Source organism: Rhinatrema bivittatum, chromosome 8 (assembly GCF_901001135.1).
Source record: "Rhinatrema bivittatum chromosome 8, aRhiBiv1.1, whole genome shotgun sequence".
NCBI classification, from domain to species: Eukaryota; Metazoa; Chordata; class Amphibia; order Gymnophiona; family Rhinatrematidae; genus Rhinatrema; species Rhinatrema bivittatum.
This window is the reverse complement of record NC_042622.1, coordinates 34,644,757-34,667,980: the sequence shown is the minus strand read 5'-3', so window position 1 is coordinate 34,667,980 and position 23,224 is coordinate 34,644,757. Positions and strand designations below refer to the sequence as shown.

The 23,224-nt window shown below is 44.2% G+C and overlaps 1 protein-coding gene across 9 annotated transcripts in view; it reads right to left on the bottom strand.

Annotated features, from left to right (window-relative positions):
• Positions 1-23,224, bottom strand: part of ZMYND8 (zinc finger MYND-type containing 8) — a 423,241-nt gene that overhangs the window by 2,169 nt on the left and 397,848 nt on the right. For 6 of the 9 annotated variants that reach the window (XM_029614639.1, XM_029614638.1, XM_029614635.1 and 3 more), the window contains 2 exons: positions 19,961-20,118; positions 7,092-7,181 (listed from right to left, as the gene is read on the bottom strand). In XM_029614639.1, the coding sequence (XP_029470499.1) occupies positions 7,092-7,181; positions 19,961-20,118 (248 nt within the window). Of the gene's footprint in view, positions 1-1,365; positions 1,475-7,091; positions 7,182-16,508; positions 16,720-19,960; positions 20,119-23,224 lie in introns of those variants that run through there. The other 3 variants (XR_003858448.1, XM_029614633.1, XM_029614636.1) reach the window with 3 other exon arrangements.

Below are 23,224 nucleotides of genomic sequence, written 5' to 3'. Positions count from 1 at the left end.
ATGACAAAATACGATAATACTGGTTGGTTATGTGGCTTGAAGATTCCATCTGGAATTAGGCCATTAATGACTGGATGCCCAATACTACTTGCAACACAGAATTATAGTTTGCAAGTGTGAAAAAAAGCCTAATTTACAAAATCCCTTGTATATATGCTATAAGTGGGTTTTTTTTTAAATTTAATTATAACATACTTTTTTTTTTTTTTGCACTCAGCAGTTGAGGGCTAAGATCCTGGTGCCATGAGAGTTCATTTGGAAACCCGCCCCCCCCCCCCAGGATATTTTCTCCTATTTATATCTCTCATTGCCGCAATCATCCTCGGCCGATGACCAACGCTAAGGCTCCTTCCTGAACCCTGCAATTATGGTCCCTGGAATCTGACCACCAGGTGTCATCTTTGAACAGTGACCATGCTTCTGATATTTAATTCTGGGATTTAAAGATTTGAAAAAATTAAGCTGAGATTTTCTGATTTCATAAGCACAATTAAAATAGATACTTGTTTTGTTTTCTACCTGACAAAACTAAATGCCCAGAATTTATCATAAAAAATTCTAAATTATCAAATTATTTAGAAGCAAAGGGGTCAATTTTGAAAAGGTGAATCTGGTTAAACCTCTGCTGACTGGTTAAATTTGTGCATAAACTTGCAGGGCAGCTCTGGTGGTGTTCCTACAGTGGTTTTATGATTTAGCTGATCAGGGAGGATTTTCAGCACTAAATGGCTGTTTAGATGGACAATTCCTTAGGTAAATTTTGTTCTGCTAGATTTAGGTGAACTTTTAATCATAAATCCAGCCAGTTAGGTATGGCTGAAAATTCGGCTTAGCGGTTTACTGAAAATTATGTGATAAGTGGCTAAGGACTGGATATACTAAAGCAGGTCTGTCAAACTCTAGACTTCACGAGCCAAAACAGGGCTGGTTCGCAATATCTCTCATGCATACTCAATGGGGATATTCTCAAAACCAAGCCTGTTTGTGGCTCTTGAAGATCTGAGTTGTACTAAAGGGTTTTCCTCATCTTGTGTCTAAAGGAAAAATGCTTCATGCATCAGAACCGGGGCCCAACTTTCAAAACTATTTGCGATACAACATTTGCATGTGTAAGTGGATGCACAGAGATTAATGATAGTATTTTATAAACTGCAGAGTGGGAGCTGTACAGTTTATAACTACAATGATTTTCTGCTCCAAAAGTATGCATATATGTTTCAAAGGCAAATATTTCCAAAAATGTATTCTCTATACCCATTTTATAAACATATTCATTAAAAAAATATAATGTACATATAATAACCCTGATTTATATGTGGAGGCATTTTATAAAGCATATGCATACACCATTTTGAAAATGCTTACTTGAGCATATATTTGGAATCACCAGTTCAGTCAGTCCTTTCTCCAGTACACCTAGACCCTTCTAGTACTTCACTCTGAACACCCATCATTTCAGACTTCTCACCAAAAACTGCAGACAACAGACAAGTCCGATTTTGCTTATGTGAGTCAATTAGCAGGTGGAAAACAGCAGCTACGGCACGTACTTCTGAACACTACTCCCGGAACATCCCTAGATTGCCCCTTTTTTTCCCTCTGGTAAAATGTATGTGCAAAACCAAAAATTGAGGTGAATTTTAAAAGGTTGGGTGTGCATCAAAATTGAGAGATGTGCATGCATGTAGGACATGCATGTGTCCAATCAATTTTAAGTCACCTACATACACGTGTATCTCCCGATACAAGAATATCTTACTTGGAACAAATAAGAGGCATTGTGTGGGCGGGGCTTGGGCATTCCAGGGCGAGGCCAAAAGTTGTGCATACAAGCACCCAGGCCCGGTGCTGTGTAAGTTTACTTCTGCTATGGAGGTGTAAGTTTAAAAAAAATACAGACAAATCCCTAAGGGGTTTAAGGGATCTGGCGTAACTTAGGAGGAGTGCAAGCTAAAGAACCAGGGAGGTTTGGAGGACCTAGCTCTAGACTGGGTGAACTGGTGGATGAACTGGTGAAATTGGTCATGGTATGGACACACGCCTGTTATAAAATCCCCTCACTTGCGCAACTCATACCTGGATGTGAGTGGCTATGTGCGCCCACTTGCAAAACTGGTGCACACATATGCACGCCTAGGCTATTTTATAACATGTGCGTATGTACGTATATGTCATAAAATTGCTGCGCTTTTGGGCGCATAATGATGCACACGTGTCAATGTGCACCCATGTGCCCCTTTGAAAGTTACTGTCATTATGCATGCACTCTTCACATTTATAAAATACCATATAGACGCATACATGCTACTAATGTGCCTACATGCTATTTTTACACATAGAACCCTTTTAAAAATTCACATTTAAGGGACTGAATATGGCATGTGGCATTTCTTAGCCACAAACAGTTCATTGTCACATGCAGGACTTCCCCTTGGGTTAATGATATAGTATAAAGATAAGACAGGGAGTGTTTTATTTGGTCAATACAACATGCTTCACATGTGCTAAGAAGCCCAAGGCCCATTACTAAGCACCCAGGGTGTTAAATATTCAAATAAAAGCATTATCTATTATAACAAGATATATTTATTTATTTATAGGATTCATAATGCTACACATAGTTTTTGACTGGCATAACATGGATATCACAAAAAATACCATTTGCAAATCAAAATTAAGTTTTAAATTGATCAACATCTGCTTATCATAGTATAGATATTAGGGAGTGAATTCTCAAAGGGGTTTCACATGTAAAAATAACATACACATATATAAGTGGCTAAACCTCAAGAGTATGCACAGACAGTAGGTACATACATTTCATTATGGGAGAAAAAGAGATAATATAAGGGTGTTCTAGGATCAGACATACACACCCAAGCTGCTATTTTGTAAGAGGTATATGCACATACATTACCAAACTAGTCTGAACATTTATAAACATGCTGACTTATGCTACTGAAGTCGTACTTGTCTTTTCTTTGTTTTTGCGTGGGAAGGCTGTGTGAACTGGTGGGGGTTCAAGGTGAAGCGGTACAAGGTCTAGGTCAGGGGTTGGTAACCTACGGCACATGAAGCCAGTTTTAGTGGCACAGCACAGAATGGAACAGTTGAGCAGCCGCCAACCACTAATGAATCAGAAAAGTAGCTCTGAGCTTCATGCACTGGCAGCGGGAGTCGCGTTCAACCAAACTTCATCACCTGCTGCTGCGGGGCCAGTCTCGCAGGTCTTATCATGAGACCGGCCCCACAGCAGCAGAGATGATGTTTGGTTAAATGTGACTCCTGCTGCCATACAACCCACAATCTGGCAGGCTACCGCAGTGGAAGAGAGAGAGGACCTAGGTGCCACCAGCAGACCTCATCTCACCTGGCAGGCCGCTACAGAGCCCATACCTTGGCAGCCGAAGAGAGAGGGAGGACCCCCATCCCTCTAGCTGAGAGTTTATGTGTGAGCCATGTGTGTGTTGTTGTGTGTTGTGAGCCCATGTGGGTGGATAAGTCTCTGCCTGGCATAGTGTGTGTGAGATTGCATGTGAGGGGAGAGAGAGAGAGCGTGTGTGTGTGTGTGTGAGATGGCATATGAGAGAGAGAAAGCAAGTGTGAGACTACATGTCAGAAAGCATGTGTATGTGATTGCATGTGAGAGAGAGCAGGTGTATGATTGCATGTGGGGAGGAGAGAATGTTTGTGACTGCATGCTGGAGAGTGTATATTCTATGTGGGGGGAGACAAAGAGAGAGATTGTGTGTGTGACTGCATGTGGGGTGAGAGAGAGATTGTGTGTGTGACTGCATGTGGGATGAGAGAGAGAGATTGAGTGTGTGTGACTGCATGTGGGGTGAGAGAGATTGTGTGTGTGACTGCATGTGGGGTGAGAGAGAGAGATTGAGTGTGTGTGACTGCATGTGGGGGGGAGAGCGCATATGTGTGACTGCATGTGGGGGTAGAGAGCGCATGTGTGATTGCATGTGGGGGGACAGCATGTATGTGATTGCACACGGGAGAGCATGCATGTGTGTTGACTGCATGTGGGAGAGAGCGAGTGTGCGATTTCATGTGGGAGAGAGCAAGTGTGTGATTACATGTGAGGGAGAGCGAGTGTACGATTACATGTGGGGGAGAGCGAGTGTGTGATTACATGTGGGGGAGAGCGAGTGTGTGATTACATGTGGGGGAGAGCGAGTGTGTGATTACATGTGGGAGAGAGAGCATGTGTATGACTGCATGTGAGGGGGAGAGAAAGAGAGACTATGTGTGTGTGATTGTATGTAGGGGAGAGCGCGAGCATGTTTGTGTGTACGATTACATACATGCAGGGGAAAGAGAAAGCATGTGTATGTGAGAGAGGAGAAAGCTTGTGTCTCCCCTTCCCCACCCCAAATAATTTATGACAATCTCAGGGTGACTGGAAATCAAAAGTTCCCAAGCATGGAGAATTTATTTTTTTTTATTCTTTGAAATTTAAAATTTTGGATGTTTGAGATGTTTGCTGTTTTGAAATATTTTATTGGTGACTGGAAAATTTTAAAATATTTTTATATGAGTTTTTAATTATTGGATGTTATTCTATTTGTCAACTGTTTTGAAATATTTATTCTTTTTATTGGTATAGTTTTACTATTTTGATTGTTTTATATTTCTTTATTTTGTTGTTTGATGGTTTATGAGGCATGGGAATATTTCTGTTTTTCTATTATTGCACTTCATACAGAATTTGACTTGTTGGAATTTCCAGTTCAGTTTTGTCTGCATGTTTCTATACATACTTTTTATGGTCACGTTATTCTGTATTTGGTGAGGTTCTACATGTGTGATTGAGGTGAGGTATTCTGGTAGCTAGTATTTGGTTTCTGTGTAGGTATCTATACAATCTGGCCTGTTCTGTTTTCCTAATAGGGGGTGTATTGGCAAGGAGGGAGGGAGACATTTTTCTTTTTTTATAATTTTGTTTTTATGCAGGGAAAATATTTCAGTTTCAATTATATTTTTACATAATGCAAATATTTTAACTGAAAATGAATGGCAAAATGAATATTCAAGAGTTGTGTGAAAGGAATCTGGTAAATCAGGTTACTGACTGGCTTGTGGCACTTGAGGACTAGCATTACCTACCTCTGATTTAAATCTTGGCACACCACTTCAAAAAGGGTGCCTCCGCTGGTCTAGGTGAACTGCAGAAGGACTGGGTGAACTTCTGGAGGTATCAGCGAACCGGTGAGTCCAAGTATTTAAGCAATTATTTTCGGAATGGTATATGTGTATACTTTATAAAATACCTGCCTGTGTGTTTAAATCAGGGTTATTAAGTGGACATGTTATATATTTTTACCTGTCTAAAACATACACTTTTAAACTAGGTAGAGAAAGTAAGTATTTTCTGGCAATGGAAATATACACATTTTCTACAATATATGCATGAACTTACGGGGCAGAAATATGTGGTATTTTTACTAGTTTATAAACTGTTTGACACCAGTCACACTTGCATAAATCCATATATGTCCAGATAAGCATGCAAATTGTGTACCACGGATATTATTGAAAGTTGAACTAAAAAAGCATATGATTTCTCCCAACAAGCTAGCTATTCTCTTTCCATACAATTTAAAGATATAAGCAGACTCTACCACAGTGCATATGACTGCTTCGCAAAAAAAAAAAAGTACAACCCCCACAGGAGTTGACGAACTCAAAAGTGGTAACATTTTAGATTTACAATGACTATTAATAGTCATAACAAAAAATGTTTTTGCAGACAATTCCCTCATGGCTTTACTGAAAATATTAAAGATGTAAAGCTGGAAAGCAACCAAGGAATCAAAAGTGATCAAGAGCTCTATGATGTTATAGATTTTGCCACCACAGCTCAAGAGAAACCATAAATTCTTATTCCATGAGCAAAAGACAAAGTATATTTCAAAATCAATTCTTAAATTAGCTGTCGTCTCATATGTTAATTTCCCTTTTACAGCTTGAATTGAAAATATCTTTTTGCTGTACCATTGCTTTCTGCTATGGAATAGCACTCATAGAGGCATGCAACTGATATCCCTGACCAGATATCTTAGCGTAACTTACTCCAGACATGTGTAAAGCCAGTGAATGCAAGTAACTGCTATGTGGTTAATGGACTATGACAAGAGCAGGAGGTTATAACTAGGGATAAGTAAACAGCTTGGTTTTCAAACAGAATTACATAGCTTTTGGTACTTTTGCAGAAACTGTTGTACTTTGGTCAAAAAAGTTCATTTCATAACATTCATGGAATTCAGATTTTTTTTTCATTTACATTTTTATTTCTGGATTTTATTCATTTTTCTCTGCCAAGTTTTTTTTATCCAATGAACAAAACATATCTTTTGGAACAGTAGGAGGTTTATGGGACATCTGTATGAATTTCAATTGATTTTTCCTATAAACAAATTAATTATTATTTCAATTTATAACCTACCTTTCCAAAAAAAGCCCAAGGTGAGGTATAGTACTTATTGTAAAACTTTATTTCTGTGTGCCAAATATAAAAATTGCCAATTTTCAAAATTCTGCACTCATGCTCTAAAAGTTCACCCTACCCTGCACCTAGAAAGAGGGCAGAGCTGTAACCTGATGGCAACAGAAGTGGCAAAAAGGTGATTATCACTATACACCAAATACAATACAACCAGAGACAAATAAACCTCACACAGTATTCTAAGACAGGCTTATGCAGTAGACCAGCATGCACAGTAACTAGGTTCCAGAGTATGTACTGAATTTAAATACCATCATAAACTATTTCAATGTAATACGCATGCACCAAAAATGTTAATCATGAATGTATGTCGGTGGGCAAATTGACTAATATCTTCAAGAAAACTGCATTTCTACATGACCGTGTGACCCAACACCTCATAACAGCCAATGACAATTGTGAAAGGTATGACTGAAGATAGAAAACAAGTTATGTTTGCTCTGCATGGATGAGACTTGATACCAGTGAATTCATATTAGTCTAAAAACACACAGGTTACAAAACCCAAAATATTGAACCAATTTCAATGCCAAAAACAATTACTTGGCAGACTTTAAATGACAATGGTTGTACTTACAATTGTGGGTTGAGTAGTTGGAATATAGGTGGTGGTCTGTGGCACTGGGACCAATTTTATAGGCTGGCTGCTTGTCACCCCTGTTGCTATCTGCAGAGACAGCACAGGTAACCTCAGTCTAAATTAGCACCCAGTATTTTGCATATTTCACATTATTATATGCAAATGATCTTGGTTCTCTTGCTTGTTAGAAATTTCCAAATTAATGAATTCACAGGCTCTTTTCGATAAATAAAATTCAACTTATGAACATGATTAATGTACAAAGCATGGTGTTGCTTCAGGCAGGGAAATCAAAATCGTAGGAAAGAGAACATGTTTCTGATGGAAAAAAAAAAAGCTTAACGGAAAAAGCTTTTCAGCACACAACTATTTTTAATGTTCAAATATCAGTTGTTGGAAATGGAGCTGTTGCTTTTGTGCCATTTCCCATTTGAAATGACACAAGAAAACCAAAAGAAATTTTGTTTCATGCCATCATATCATTTTAGCATGAAAATTGCTACAACATATGCCACTGAATTGTCAATAGGTTTTACCTGCGTTTAAGTGCGCTTAATGTGGGTAAATGAGCTTTTGAAAACTGCTACACTAGTATGCTATATTAACATTTTCCTTTGAAAATTACCTCCATAGTATGTGCTAAAACCAAACATAATACACACAGGAAAACAAAACAATAAAAACAACTTAAATCCAATAGAAAACAACATAATGCACAGTCCTAATCAGTACTGTTGCATTGGTAATCAATATCCTTCCCTATCTTTTCTCTCCTCTTCACCCATCATTAAACATCTTCCTTTTATATGACAGCAGAAGCCCGAACTTTCAGTGTGCTAGATGCCCAAATGCACATTAACTGTCTTATGGTCCTAAAGCAGTGCCCTTTTTTTTCTCACAATCTAGATCACTAACCAAACAAGGCTCGAATTAACATTTATTTAAAATATGCTTTCTGTATGGGCTGTGAACACTCTTGGCAAATTGTGTTTTTATGAAAACAAACAAAATCTGAAAACTTGTATTTGATAAACAGACAAGAATGACAATTTAGAAAATCGATCTCGGTGCTTCAATCTGCGGTTCCTAGGCTTTGCAGACAACATCTCAGACGGGAAATTGCACGACATTCTGGAGCAATGGTTGCCCAATAAACTAGGCCTGTCGGACCTGAAGGAACCTCTATGGATCGAACACGTGCATCAGGTAGGCGCAGTGACAGCGAACTCATCTAAAACACGCATCATATTAGCGAAAATTCTAAACTTTGCCCATAAGGCCCGTATTTTACAGGAATACCGCAAGCGCAAGGAGCTGCCGTATGAGAGCTGGCAGATAATAATTTTTCAAGACTTTTCTGTAAATGTGTCCGCCAAGCGCAAAGTATTTGGGCCGATCTGTGCTGACCTGGTAAAACGTCAGATGCAGTTTGCCTTATTTTATCCGGAAAAATAAAAAATCTGGACTAACCAGGGCATTAAATGGTGTGAATCCACACAAGAAGCAAAAGCGTTATTGCAAAATTTGCCTGCGCAAGATGGCAGAGCAGTCACATCTTGAAGCTAAGGAGCTGCGTTGTTTTTGCTTATACCCACGTGCTAAGTTAGCGGACATCCTCGTTGGTAACATTTAGCTTTTTGCCAAGCACGTTTGTGGATTCAAAGCTATGATTACCGGACATTTCTGTTACAAGATGTTCACGAACAATATCTTGGCCCACAAATGTAGAATTCGCTGCTGTGCCAGAGACAGCAGTGGACATTCTTCTTTCTGGCTACCTGCTGGACTGATGTCCTGGATATATTGGACATAATTTCAGTAATACTCGAAGTCTTGGGGGGGGGGGGGGGTATGTTTTCACTCTGTGGATTGGTTTCATTCTTGCATAGCAGCTATTAATGCTTAAATACTACCGTTTTTCTTTGTCCTTATCCCCCTTATGGTCAATTCTCATAGCAGTTGCCCTGAGGACTGTCGGCCTGATTCTCTCATTCTGCTTTAATTAGTGTGTTGAGGGAAGACACCTATCTGCACATCTGGGGTTCTAGTAATCTCTCATGGCAGGGAGTAAGAGAAGACTATTGGAACTGGTGGGGAAAGGGATGGGGAAGGAGGGCTGGGTGGGCGGGGTGGGGAGGTTTATGGGGGAGTTAGCTCGGGAACAAGGTTACAGGTCATATACCTGCTGCTCTGCTTACCTTGAGAAACTTATGTCATATTTTATGTTCACATTAGGTGGGTTCCTTGTTACACTACAAGCTTGGCACTGCATGCAGAAAGGATTTTTCTGCTTGGTGGCAGTGTCCGCCCTCAGTTTAAGATTATGCAGGTTGATGATGGGGAGCCAGGTTAAATTTATTACCTGGAATGTTGCAGGGTTGGGAACCCTGATTAAACGTGAAAAAGTTATCTCCCATTTAAATAGACTAAAAGGCTCCATAATGCTACTACAGGAAACACATTTGTCTCATTTGGAACACCTCAAACTTAAGCATCGAGGTATTAGCCAGGTTTTCGCAGCTGCAAGCTCCTCCCACAGTTGTGGGGTAGTCATCTTAATTCATAAGTCGGTATCCTTTCAGCTGCAAACCTCTGTGGTGAATCCTGCAGGTCGCTATATATTAGTACGAGGGTTAATTTTTGGGCAGCCATATATAATAGGCTCCATTTATTAACTCCATTAACAACTACAATCTTTTTTTTTTTTTACAAATATCAGATCTCAAATTTTTGCTTTGGGCAGTGCATCTATAGTTTTAGGGGGCGGGGGACTTTAATTGTGTGGCGGACCCGTGTTTGGACAGGTCACCAGTGGGGGAGATTCCTCTTTAGGAAGAATGTTAATCTGTTTTTTTCTTAAAGAACAATTATTCGTGCCAAGGCTCACCCGGAGTTTAAAGGTATTCCTTTTTTGTTCAAACTTTGTGACTTTTAGATGGTTAGCGAGTTTTACATCCTGGCACAATAGACTTTACTCATCACGCAAGAGCCTGCACTTCTAAATCTAGACTGGATTATGTGTTAATATCGGAATCCTTATTTCCCCAACTAATGGAGATGGAAACTGAATCAATGGTCACAGAAGACCACTATCTGGTTTCTTGTATTCTCCGAGGGCCTAACCTAATTTCAAGCGATCACACTGTTATACAGTAATCCCACGGTGAAAATCTGTGTTAATGGTATCCTATCGGATTCCTTCTCTCTAACTAGAGGGACGAGACAGGGATGTCCCCTGTCCCCCCTTTTGTTCATCTTATCCCTTGAACCACTGATTATTAAGTTAAACTGCATACTCCAAGCGCATGTTGTCTATCGGGGGGGGGGGGGGGTGTCCCCGCTTCTAGCCTCTTTTCTTTTTGCAGATGATATCCTGCTTTTTGTCCCTCAAGCCAGAAATTTGCTCCCAGAGATTTTAGAGGTGTTTCGAGCTCTGGGCTAAAATTAAACTTGGATAAATCAGAGGTGTTGGATATTTTGGGTCATCTCCATACAGCTTGGGATGTCTCCCCGCTATGATGAGAGATGGAGAAAATTAAATATTTGGGCATTTATATACACCAGAAATCCCAGTCATTGGTATAGGGTCAATATTCCTCATATCATACAGGAGTTTAATTTTCGTACACAGGCCTGGATGAACTTTCCTCTCTACTTAATGGGCAGAATAGCCCTGCTTAAGTTGTCTCTCCTCCCCCAAACTGTTATACCCTTTGCAAATGCTGCCTTTGTTCTTAATTACCAAGGATATTAAGTCCTTCTTACTGATCTGCTCTACCTTCGTCTGGAAGGGACACAGCGCATGTCGCTAAAAAATTAATGATGCCCAAAGGGGTGGGGGGATAGGGGTTCCAAACATTCATTATTACAATTTGGCTTGCGCTTTGTGGGCATTAGGGGATTGGTTGGATGGTACCGGTAGTTTTGCTGATGCGGATGAAGAGGCTGTTTTGGTTTACCTGTTTGGCCTTAGCTTTCTTTTACATGCTATGACAGTGAAAATCCAGAGCAGCCTTGCCAGTAATATCCTAGTCCAATACATGCAGTATGGTTGGCGCGTACTGAGAAAACTGTTGAGGAATACCCCTTAGCTGCCTGTCTGTGGAAACCGGAGATTTCTGGCAGGAATGATGAATAATTTTTTTCTTCCAATTGCCTTCCACAGCACAAATCAATTTTTTTTTTACTTTACTGATCACCCTAATAACCGCATGTTTTCTTTTCAATACTGTCAAGACTCCTCTATATTTCGTGCTAGGGATTTCCTGGTGTATTCTTAGCTTTGTAGTTTTATTTACAAACAAATGGTGAGATTACTTACCTGATAATCTCGTTTTCCTTAGTGTAGACAGATGGACTCAGAACAAGTGGGTATAGTATCCGCGTGCTAGCAGTTGGAGACGGATCTGACGTCAGCACGGGTACATATACCCCCACAGGAAGTGAAGCTCTTCAGTAATCTTCCTTGCAAAAGCTGTTATGGATATATGTGTACTGACGATCAATGAAATAGTGAAAACAGGATTCCCCCGACCGACTGATAGTAGCTGGAGACCGCCAGCATTCCCAACCAGAAGGCGTCGACATCTGGTAGAGTGGACGCACTCATGTAAGAAGTGATATGGCGTACCTTGAATCGGTGAAACCAATGTATACAGGCAGCTGGGCGGGATGCTGAGTCCATCTGTCTACACTAAGGAAAACGAGATTATCAGGTAAGTAATCTCACCATTTCCTGTCGTGTAGCCAGATGGACTCAGAACAAGTGGGATGTACAAAAGCTTTACTCCCGGACTGGGTGGGAGGCTGCCTGAGGACCGTGTAAGACCGCCCTCGCAAATGCTGTGTCCTCCCTGGCCTGGACATCCAGACAGTAGAACCTGGAGAAGGTATGGAGGGAGGACCACGTCGCCGCTTTACAGATTTCTGCAGGCGACAACATCCTAGATTCTGCCCAAGATGCTGCTTGGGCTCTGGTAGAATGGGCCTTGACTTGTAGAGGCGGTGACTTCCCGGCCTCAACATAGGCCGCTCTGATGACTTCTTTAATCCAGCGGGCGATGGTGGGCCTAGAGGCCGCTTCTCCATGTTTCTTCCCGCTGTGAAGGACGAACAGATGATCAGTCTTTTGTACTGTTTCTGTCACTTCCAGATATCTGGGCAGCAATCTGCCGATGTCGAGATGGCGCAGCAAACGCCCTTCCTCTGATTTCTTCAAACCCGCCGTGGTAGGCAGGGATATGGTCTGGTTGAGGTGAAATTGTGAGACTACCTTAGGCAAGAAGGATGGAACCGTGCGAAGATGGATAGCCTCAGGAGTGATTCTGAGAAAAGGATCACGGCAAGACAGTGCTTGTAGCTCTGAGATGTGGCGTGCTGAACATACAGCCAGCAAGAACCCCATCTTCAAAGTGAGAGAACGGAGAGACAGGCCCCGAAGGGGTCTGAAGGTGGATCCCGCGAGGAAATCCAAAACTAGGTTGCGGTTCCACAAAGGCACTGGCCACTTCAGTGGCAGACGAATGTGCTTGACTCCTTTCAGGAAGCGAGAAACATCTGGGTGCATGGCAATGGTCTTGCCATCCCTCCTGGGACCGTAGCAAGACAGCGCAGCCACCTGAACCTTGATGGAGCTGAGGGAGAGACCCTTCTGAAGTCCATCCTGCAGGAAATCCAAAACAATAGGAATTGTGGTCGCAAACGGATTGGTGCCGTGAGTGTCGCACCAGTCTTCAAATACTCTCCAGATCCTGACATAGGTGAGGGAGGTGGAAAACTTGCGAGCTCGGAGGAGTATATCTATCACTGGCTCCGAGTAACCTCTTTTCTTCAGTCTAGCCTTCTCAATGGCCAGACCGTAAGAGAGAATTGAGCTGGATCCTCGTGAAGGATGGGACCTTGACGTAGCAGGTCCCTGAGAGGAGGCAGGGGAAGGGGCTCCCCTGCCAGTAGTCTTCTCATGTCCGCGTACCAGGGTCTTTTTGGCCAATCTGGTGCCACTAGAAGAACTAGGCCCCGGTGCTTCTGAATCTTGTGGATGATGGCGCCCAGCAGAGGCCACGGAGGAAAAGCGTATAGCAGAGTCCCTGGAGGCCATGGCTGAACCAGGGCGTCGATCCCGTGTGAGAACGGGTCTCGCCTGCGGCTGAAGTATCTGGGTACTTGAGCATTGGACCTGTCCGCTAGTAAGTCCATGTCCGGAATCCCCCAGTGATCCACAATCATCTGGAAGACTGTGGGCAACAGCTGCCATTCCCCTGGATTTAGGCTTTCTCTGCTGAGGAAGTCTGCCGTGGTGTTGTCCTTCCCGGCAATGTGGACGGCGGAGATGTCCTGAAGATTCGCCTCTGCCCAAGCCATCAGCGGGGCTATCTCTAGGGACACCTGTCGGCTTCTGGTTCCGCCTTGACGGTTGATGTATGCCACCATGGTGGCGTTGTCGGACATCACTCTGACAGCCCGATTCCGCAGTCTGTAAGCAAATTGCAGGCAGGCTAGCCGGACTGCTCGTGCCTCTAGACGGTTGATGTTCCACCCCGACTCTTCTCTGTTCCACCGCCCTTGTGCGGTGAGTTCTTCGCAGTGTGCTCCCCACCCACTCAGGCTGGCATCTGTGGTGAGCAGAGTCCACGTGGGGGAGGACATCTTCGACCCCCTGCTCGGGTGGTTGGCCTGCAACCACCATCGTAACTGGGTCCTCACTCTGGCCGGCAGAGGCAGGTGCGTGGAATAATTCCGGAAGTGGGGGCTCCAGCGAGAGAGCAGGGAGTGTTGTAGAGGCCTCATATGGGCCCTTGCCCAGTGCACCACTTCCAGGGTGGAGGCCATGAGGCCGAGAACCTGCAGATAATCCCAAGCTATGGGCAGGCTGGCTCCCATCAAGGACCGGAGACGCGTCTGAAGTTTTAACCTTCTCTTGGTAGTGAGACTGACTGTGTCTGCCTGGGTGTCGAACTGGACTCCCAGGTATTCCAGTGATTAGGAAAGCTGTAGGCAACTCTTGTTGAGGTTGACTACCCATCCCAGACTTTCCAGAAGGGCGATCACTCTGTTGGTTGCCCGATGGCTCTCCTCCCGTGATTTCGCCCTGATCAGCCAATCGTCCAGGTAGGGATGGACGAGGATTCCTTCCCGTCTGAGTGCCGCTGCTACCACTACGATCACCTTGGTGAAGGTCCGCGGCGACGTGGCCAGCCCGAAGGGCAAAGCCCGGAACTGGAAGTGGCGTCCCAGCACCTTGAAGCGTAGGTAGCGCTGATGATCCTGGTGAATCGGGATATGCAGGTAGGCTTCTGATAAATCTAAGGCCATGAGGAATTCTCCTGGCTGTACTGCGTTCTTGACTGAGCGCAGCGTTTCCATGCAAAACCTCGGGACCCGTAAGTATCGATTGACTGACTTGAGGTCCAATACGGGCCGGAAAGTGCCCTCTTTCTTGGGTACCATGAAATAAATGGAATAATGCCCAGAATTCATTTCCCGTGCAGGTACCGGGATTATGGCTTTCAAGGACAGGAGCCTCGCCATGGTAGCTTCCAATGCTGCCTTCTTGTGGATCGGACACGAAGATTCCACAAACCTGTCCGGAGGTAGATGATGGAAGTCCAGAAAATAACCCTCTCGGATGATGGCGAGGACCCACTGGTCCGACGTAATCTCGACCCATCTGGGGTAGAAGAGGGTTAACCTGCCCCCTATGGCCCCGTCCCCCAGATGGATCAGCTGAATCTCACTGGGAGGCGCGGCCGGGGCCTGAACCCGAGCCGGCTCCCCTCTTCTGCTGCTTGGGCCGAAAGGACTGGTTCCTGGCCTGAGGTCGGGGTGCCTGATAGCGACCCCTATAGGGAATGAAGCGTTGGGAGCTTCTGCCTCTGGAAGGCCTTGGAAAGGCACGCTGGTTCCTTTTGAACCTGTCTTCCGGCAGTCGAGGTATAGGAGAGGCACCCCATGTGCCGACCAGTTTATCAAGGTCGCTGCCAAACAGGAAAGAACCCCAAAGGGCATTCTGGTGAGGCGTGTCTTCGAAGGAGCATCGGCTGACCAGTTCCGTATCCAGAGCTGCCTCCTGGCAGCTACCGAAGATGAGATCCCCTTGGCTGTTGTACGGACTAGGTCGGATGCAGCATCCGTGAGGAACGAGAGAGCGGACTCCATGTCTGCCGCCGGAGCGTTGTTCCTGACCTGTGACAAACAGGAACGTGTCACCACTGTGCAGCAGGTTGCGATTTGCAAAGACAGAGCTGCCACCTCAAATGTCTGTTTCAGGATGGCGTCCAGTCGCCGGTCGTGAAGTTCCTTGAGGGCTGCCCCCCCCCTCAACTGGAATGCTAGTGCGTTTGACCACCGCGCTAACCAAGGCGTCCACCTGAGGGCACGCCAGCATCTCCTTGATTCCCGGATCCAGGGGGTACATGCCTATCTGGCCCCGACCCCCTTTGAATGAGGCCGCTGGTGCAGCCCATTCCAGATCTATCAGTTGCTGTGAGGCTTGCAAGAAGGGAAAATGGCGGGCTGTAGGGCGAATACCTTCCAGCAGAGGGTTCTGTGTAGATGGCACCGTAGTGCTGGGGCCTGTAATATCCAATTCCGCCAGGCACTGAGATATTAGGTCGGAGAGATCTTCCTTGGGAAAGAACCGCCTCATGGTTCGATATGGCTCCATCCCCAAGGGACGTTCCCCCTCCTCGGAGGGTCCTGATTCAGTCTCCGAGATATCAGGGTCCGCCTGAACCGGACTGCCCGGAGGCGGGTGTGCTTGCCCACGATAAGGGCGCGAAGGTCCAGGGGCAGGATCCGCTGGAGCAGCAACAGGAGCAGCAGCCACAGCGACAGCAGGGCCTGGACGGGAAGCTGATTGCATCTGTACAAAGGCATGGATCCCCTTAAAGAGATCCACCCAGGAAATGGAAGCGGTCTCTAGTCGTCGGGGTACCAGGTCCCCCGGGATCCCAGGTTGTTCGAGACTGCCTGCGAGATCCGGGGTGGCCCCTGGGGAACTGTCAACAAACCTTGGTTGAGACTGGTCCTGGCCCGAGGCTCCCACTGCCTCCTCACATTGGGCACAAAGGGAGTCTGGCTCCTCGCTGTGCATGGCTCTGAGCTGGCATGCTGAGCAGAGACCGAGAGCTTTCACGCCGGAATCAGGAGACACCGCCGCCGGGGACACCGGGGCATTCGACTGTTCCATAGCGCGCTGAAGAATATGCGCTCAATATAATATGCACTCAACAATATGCGCTCAATAATAAGCGACAGCTAAATACGCTTAATACAATATGCGCTAATTAGTAAGCGACAGCTATATACGCTTAATACAATATGCGCTCAATAATATGCGGTCAGCAATATACGCTTAATACAATATGTGCTCAATAATATGCGGTCAGCAATATACGCTTAATATAATATGCGCTCAATAATATGCGGTCAGCAATATACGCTAAATACAATACAGGCGCCTATCATGGGCGCTCAATACCTGAACAGGGCCAACAAAATGGTGTCCTCCGCGGCGTGCCGCATACAGGCAACACCGCCGATCCTCGAACTTCGGAGACGAAAAGTAAAAGTTGTGCGTCTTACCTGATCCTCGGCGCTTCCCGGCTGAAACCCGGGCAGTCTCCGGCTGTGGGGGGAGAGGAGAAATACCGTCACTGCCGCGCTTTAGGAATGCACCCGCTGCCTCCCAAGTCCACGCCGGGACCAAGGCGCCTCTTAGCCTGCCCAAGCCTCGCTCGGGGGCTGGGTCCCTGCCGCGATTCGGCCACCGGACCGAGGCCTAAACCCCCGAGGGACCACGGAAATCACCTCGGGAAACTCAACTGGGGGAGGGACCGAATGGTATCACCGCAGGAGTGCGGGGCTCGATGTTCCTGTAGAAATTTAGTAAGTAGAAAGTAGAAAATAGAAAGTAGATTGGAAACACGCTCAGCGAGCGTGCAGGCTCTCCAAACAGCTTTGGAGACGGAAATTACTGAAGAGCTTCACTTCCTGTGGGGGTATATGTACCCGTGCTGATGTCAGATCCGTCTCCAACTGCTAGCACGAGCACACTATACCCACTTGTTCTGAGTCCATCTGGCTACACGACAGGAAATCCAATTTACTGTGAGACCCTACACTTCAGGTCCCACCCAAAGATTATTGGTGCTTTACAAAAAGGGTAACAGACATTAGCCAGTTTACATAAATTCATACATTCTATCACGGACTATCATACACCGTCCTTCCTAGCTTCAGACTGGGCAACAGATCTTGGGATCGAACTCGACGAGGAGGACTTGCAAGAGAGTTTGATCCTGTTGAACCATAATGTGTCCTCAGTTCTCCTTTGGGAACAGCACATGCATATACTTCATAGGCTCATAATCTCGCCCCATCGTGCATTTCAAATGCATTACTGGGAAATCTGGGTTGTCGGAAGTGCTCAGAACCCAGGGTGTGTCTCATTCATGGCCTATGGGCATGTCCGGATATCCAAATGTTTTGGGGACCAGCCTCAGTTCTTTCTTTTTGGATCAACTAAATATACGAATTCCGATGTAGGCGCAAATATGTGTTCTAGGGACAATGCTCAATGATACTTCATACAACAGGTTCAAAGTTGCCCTGCTAACAATGGGTATCTGTGTTGCCAGGAGGTATATTTTAGCTCACTGGGTGTAGGAGATCCCTCTGCCTCCCTCTATGGCATGCAGAGGTGCTAGATCTTTTATTGATAGATTACAAATCCTGGTGTATGGGACTGGGAGGGGAAAAGGCCAAACTGTTTCAGTCTATCTGGGGTTCCTTTATAGCGCATCTGCCACCAGCTGTGCAAGCCAGATTCCCGGAGATTTCAGAGATTCATCAGGTAACCTAGGATTTTCTTGGGGAGTTTTTCCCCCTTCTATTTTTGAATCTAGTATTGTATTAGGGATCTAGAATTGTATTAGGGATCTAGAATTGTATTAGGGATGTGAATCGGGTGCCCGATCGTTCCCGCTTTCGGGACCGTCTGGCCGCGGGAAAATCTCATTTTCCCGCGGATCCCTGTTTTCTTTTTTAATGAAAAATCGTTTTCCCGTTAGTGCGCACTAACTCATGTTAGTGCGCACTAACAAAAATAGCAAAAGTAACAAAAAATAACAAAAATAAACTTTTTTTGTTAGTGCGCGCTAACAGGAGTTAGCGCGCACTAACCTGAAAAACGATTTTTACGAAAATTCGGGGGGAAAAGTGATCGTTTCTTTTTTTACCAGATATATGAACGAATTTAGAAATATGGTATGAAATTTAAATTCGTTAGAAAAACGATTCACATCCCTATATTGTATACCTTGTTCCAGGGTGGGGAGGAGGGGGGAGGGGAATTTATGGTTCTTTGTTCTTGTCATATAGGACTAAAGCAATAGGACTCCTTTCACTCTGGAAGGTGGTTGCTTTGGAGTTGTAAACTGTTTTCAGATGCTGTTATCTTATCATTTGTATTATATTTTTGCTGACATTAAAACTGAATAAAGATATTTAAACAAAAAGTACCTCCATTCTTATACACTGCAAGTAATTCTAGCCACATTTAGAGGCAGAATTCCCAAGGGAGGCAGGCTTAGGTCAGGTGAGGAAAATAACAAGCGTAAATTCTATGATCAAATTCACATGCACTATTTTCAATGAAAAAAGTACCAATGAATGTCCCCGGGTACTTTCTACCTAAGGCAAGTTTCTAAGCAGAAGTCAAAAGTGCACACTTTTGTTCTGAAGGTTGGTGTAATTCTATGGGTAAAAAGCACACATAGTCTTCGTCCCAATGCAGTCAGTTTGAAAATTGAGAAGTGGATGATCTTGAGTTCCTCTAGGCAAGACTTGGTGCTTTGCATCACTACCATGACATGCACAAACAGGCCGATTCAGAAAGAAACGCGGGAGAGCGGGCGAGTGCCTGCTCTCCCGGCGTGCGCACAGGCCAGTGGCCTGTGCGCGCGATCCAGTAAAAAAAAAAAAATGCTAATTAGGGCCCATGGTAAAAGGAGGCACTAGGGACACTAGCATGTCCCTAGCGCCTCCTTTTTGACAGGAGCAGCAGCTGTCAGCGGGTTTGACAGCCGATACTCAATTTTGCAGGCGTCTGTTCTCAAACCGGACGCCGGCAAATTGAGAGTCCGGTTTTCAACCCGCGAGCCGCAGACCGATTTTAAATTTTTTTATTTTAAATTATTTTTCCCTTTTGGGACCTCTGACTTAATATTGCCATGATATTAAGTCGGAGGGTGTACAGAAAAGCAGTTTTACTGCTTTTCTGTACACTTTCCCAGTGCCGAGAGAAATTAATGCCTACACCTTTGGGCAGGCATTAATTTCTGAAAGCAAAATGTGTGGCTTGGCTGCACATTTTACTTAGTGAATCGCGCGGGAATAACTAATAGGGACATCAACATGCATTTGCATGTTGTGGGCGCTATTAGTTTCGGGGGGGTTGGACGCACGTTTTGGACGTGCTATTACCCCTTACTGAATAAGGGATAAAGCTAGCGCGTCAAAAACACGCGTCCAACTGCGGGTTAACAGTGCACTTCGCCGGAGCGCACTGTACTGTATCGGCCTGAAAGTCAGCCAGCCCAGTAGAAAGCAATCCACATCTGGGTCTGCTCTGCGGCAACAGACAGCACCACAGATTTACTACCGCAAACTAAACAGCTCAGTTAACCTTCAAGTCAGGCTGCTCATCAAGAATGTCATGAGATGAACAAATTTTTTGTTGTACAAAGTGCTGTTTTTTAAAAAAGCTGGAGGCTGCAACATTTTAGAGCTATACAGACATCTTTCTCCAGATGAATGTAAAAAATGTATATATATGCTATGAGATTTTCCTGAAAAGTAATACTCACCGTGACACTCTCCTTTGCTTTATCTGTTGTGCTTTCTTTTTCTTTTGGGGTGTTTGCTGTTTCAGCAGGAGGTGCCTGTGCACCGGAGCTGGGCTGTGAAGACTTGTTTAAAGATTCTGTGCCAAGTTCAGTATCTGTTTCTTGCTGTGTTGCAGTGGCTACAAATAAAATATACAAAAAAATCATTTCATTAAGCTGCTACTGTTTTGAGCTAAGTTAAACTCTGTAGCAACATGTATATTTATTTACTTATTTATAAAGTGTATTCCCACGCGATCTACAATTCAATTCTATGGTGCTTATTACGGGAGAAGGCAAAATCCAACTTGTGTTTTTCAAAAGCAACTTGAAAGATAGAACAGATAGAGCCTGTTGCAATGTGAGTTAGAAAAACAGAATTCAAATTCAGCCTAACTCAAGAGAACAGGCCAAGGAATCTTAATCAATGTACAGTGAAGCACTATATTATTAATCCCATACTGCTGGTGAGTTCTCATCCTGAAACAAAGAATGGTCAGCAACAAGGGGTATACTAATGGACTACAATTCATCAGAAAAACTTTTTTCATTTCTTTGGGGGGGTTGTTTTTTTTAGTGCAAACCTGTACACGTCAGTAAACTGATTTGCTGATGATATTTAACTATATTCTCAGCTAGACAAATCACACACAATTCACAATCACCTGAAACTCCAGGACTGAAAGATGTTCTGTTTTAACATGTGCCTATCTCTAGTTACTATTATTAATTATTACTTAAAAACTTTACAGGAATTCACAGGCTAACAAATCTCCTTCCCCAAAAAGGTAAATCTCTAAATTTGGGGACAAGGAGACATGGGGCCAACTGAAGGATTGAGCTAAACCAGTGGTAAGCAACTCCGGTCCTCGAATGCCACAAACAGGTCTGGTTTCATGATAGCCACAATAAATGTGTGAGAGATATATTTGCATACAATGGTGGCAGTGCATGTCAATATATCTCACATGTATTCATTATGGATATTCTGAAAACCAGACCTGATTGCGGCACCTGAGGACCGGTGTTGCCTTTGCCTAGGCCAAATTTTTCCTGGCTCTTTAAAACTGACCCTTAGTGATAATTTCAGAGATCTTGAATTGAAGCCTTCATTTTCACAGGTCCGTACCAAGCTTAGAAATGGAACAAGCAGTTTATAATTAGGCATGCATCTTCCTTTTTATTTTGAATTATTTTTATGAAAAAGTGCTGAAGTTGCAACAAACACACTATAAACATGAACTAACAGTCTTAAGCTGGTGAAATTCTTCTGCACTGGTTTTTCTAGAACAAAACTATCAAAAATAAAGTTTAGTTTTTTTGGGGGGTGAATAAGATTTTGATGGTGCCATTTTATCAGTTTTAAAAATCAAAAGATGATTTTACAAATAAGAAAGGAACTATACTTAAAGAGCATAAGTAATTATTTCACTTGGCTGAATATTGTTGCTTTACAAAGACAGCTGTTCATGCAAAGCAAGTTTTTACATCTAAAAACACTTATGTGCAAGAGCTTTAGTTAAAAAAAACAAACATGTTACTTGATAGTAGCAAAAACAACACAGAGACTGGTGGCAAGTTAAAAATAGGAAAATTAGTTCTTACCTGATAATTTTCGTTCCTGTAGTACCACGGATCAGTCCAGACCATGGGTTGAGCCCCCCTTCCAGCAGGTGGAGACAGACCAAAGTTCTAAGGGTAGCCTATATAAGGACGGAACCCACCCTGGAACCCTCATTTTAACCATTGTCAAAGCAGAAAGTACAAGATCAAGCAAGTAACAGGATAACTAGTAATTTAATTTAAACCAACAAAATAACAGAACAATTGAATGAACTACCTGTGTAACTAAACGCTCTTGTATATCTACCCCTGATCATTATAACGATGCTTCCGGTGCCTATCAGTAAATTCCAGGAAGACTATGCAGAGATAGAAAAAGAAAATCCTATAAGAAGGAAAAAGAATGTGGACAGAAGAACGGGCAGGCATCTGGACTGATCCGTGGTACTACAGGAACGAAAATTATCAGGTAAGACCTAATTTTCCTTTCCCTGTACGTACCCGGATCAGTCCAGACCATGGGATGTCCCAAAGCTTCCCTACAAAGGGTGGGACCCAGACGGTCCCACTCGAAGCACCTGTCGACCAAAGGAACCAAAGACTGGAGCCTGAACATCAAGTCGGTAGTGACAAGCAAAAATATGAAGAGATTTCCATATAGCCGCCCTACATATTTCTTGCGGAGATACCAATTGAGACTCTGCCCAAGAGGCCGCTTGAAAATGTAAAGAATGAGCTTTTAGGCTTCAGGGACTGGTCAGCCCTTACAAATGTAGGCAGAAGAAATTGCATCCTTCAATCAGCGAGCTATGGTAGCCTTAGAAGCTTGCTTCCCCCTTGTGGGTCGACTCCACAGGACAAAAAGATGATCAGAAACCCGAAAATCATTAGTGACCTCAAGATAACGCAATAAGACTCATTTGACATCGAAACGACGAAGATCACTACCACCAGATGCCGCAATATCCTCTGGCGAAAAAGCAGGGAGTTCCACGGACTGGCTAATATGAAAAGACGAAACCACCTTAAGTAAGAAAGACGGTACGGTCTTGAGAGAGACGCCCGAGTCCAAGAAATGTAAGAAAGGGTCTCTACAGGATAGAGCTTGGAGCTCAGACACTCTCCTGGCTGAACAAATAGCGACCAAAAAGACAGTCTTGAGAGTCAAGTCTTTGAGAGTGGCATGACGGAGAGGCTCGAATGATGCTGTACAAAGAGCGTGAAGTACCAAATTTAAACTCCACGAAGGACAAAGAGAGCGAACAGGCAGTTTCAGGTGCTTAGCGCCCCTGAGAAAATGTACAACATCCAGATAAGAGGCGACCGCCCGACCTTCAATGGTACCCAGGAGGGAACCAAGAGCCGAAACCTGAACTCGCAGGGAGCTGACCGATAGACCCTTGGAGAGACCACGCTGAAGAAAAGTGAGTATCACTGCAACGGAAGGCGAACATGCCAAAACACCCAACTCCTCGCAGACGTTTTAAAAAATCTTCCAGACTTGGACATAGGTAAGCGATGTTGACTGTTTGCGAGCCCTAAGGAGGGTGGCAATTACGTCTTCCTTATATCCTCTGTGTCTCAAACGTCTCCGTTCAAAAGCCATGCCGCTAGACAGAAGCGATCCGCCTGGTTGAAAAATAGGGGACTCTGCCGCAGAAGATGGGACAGGTGACCGAGACG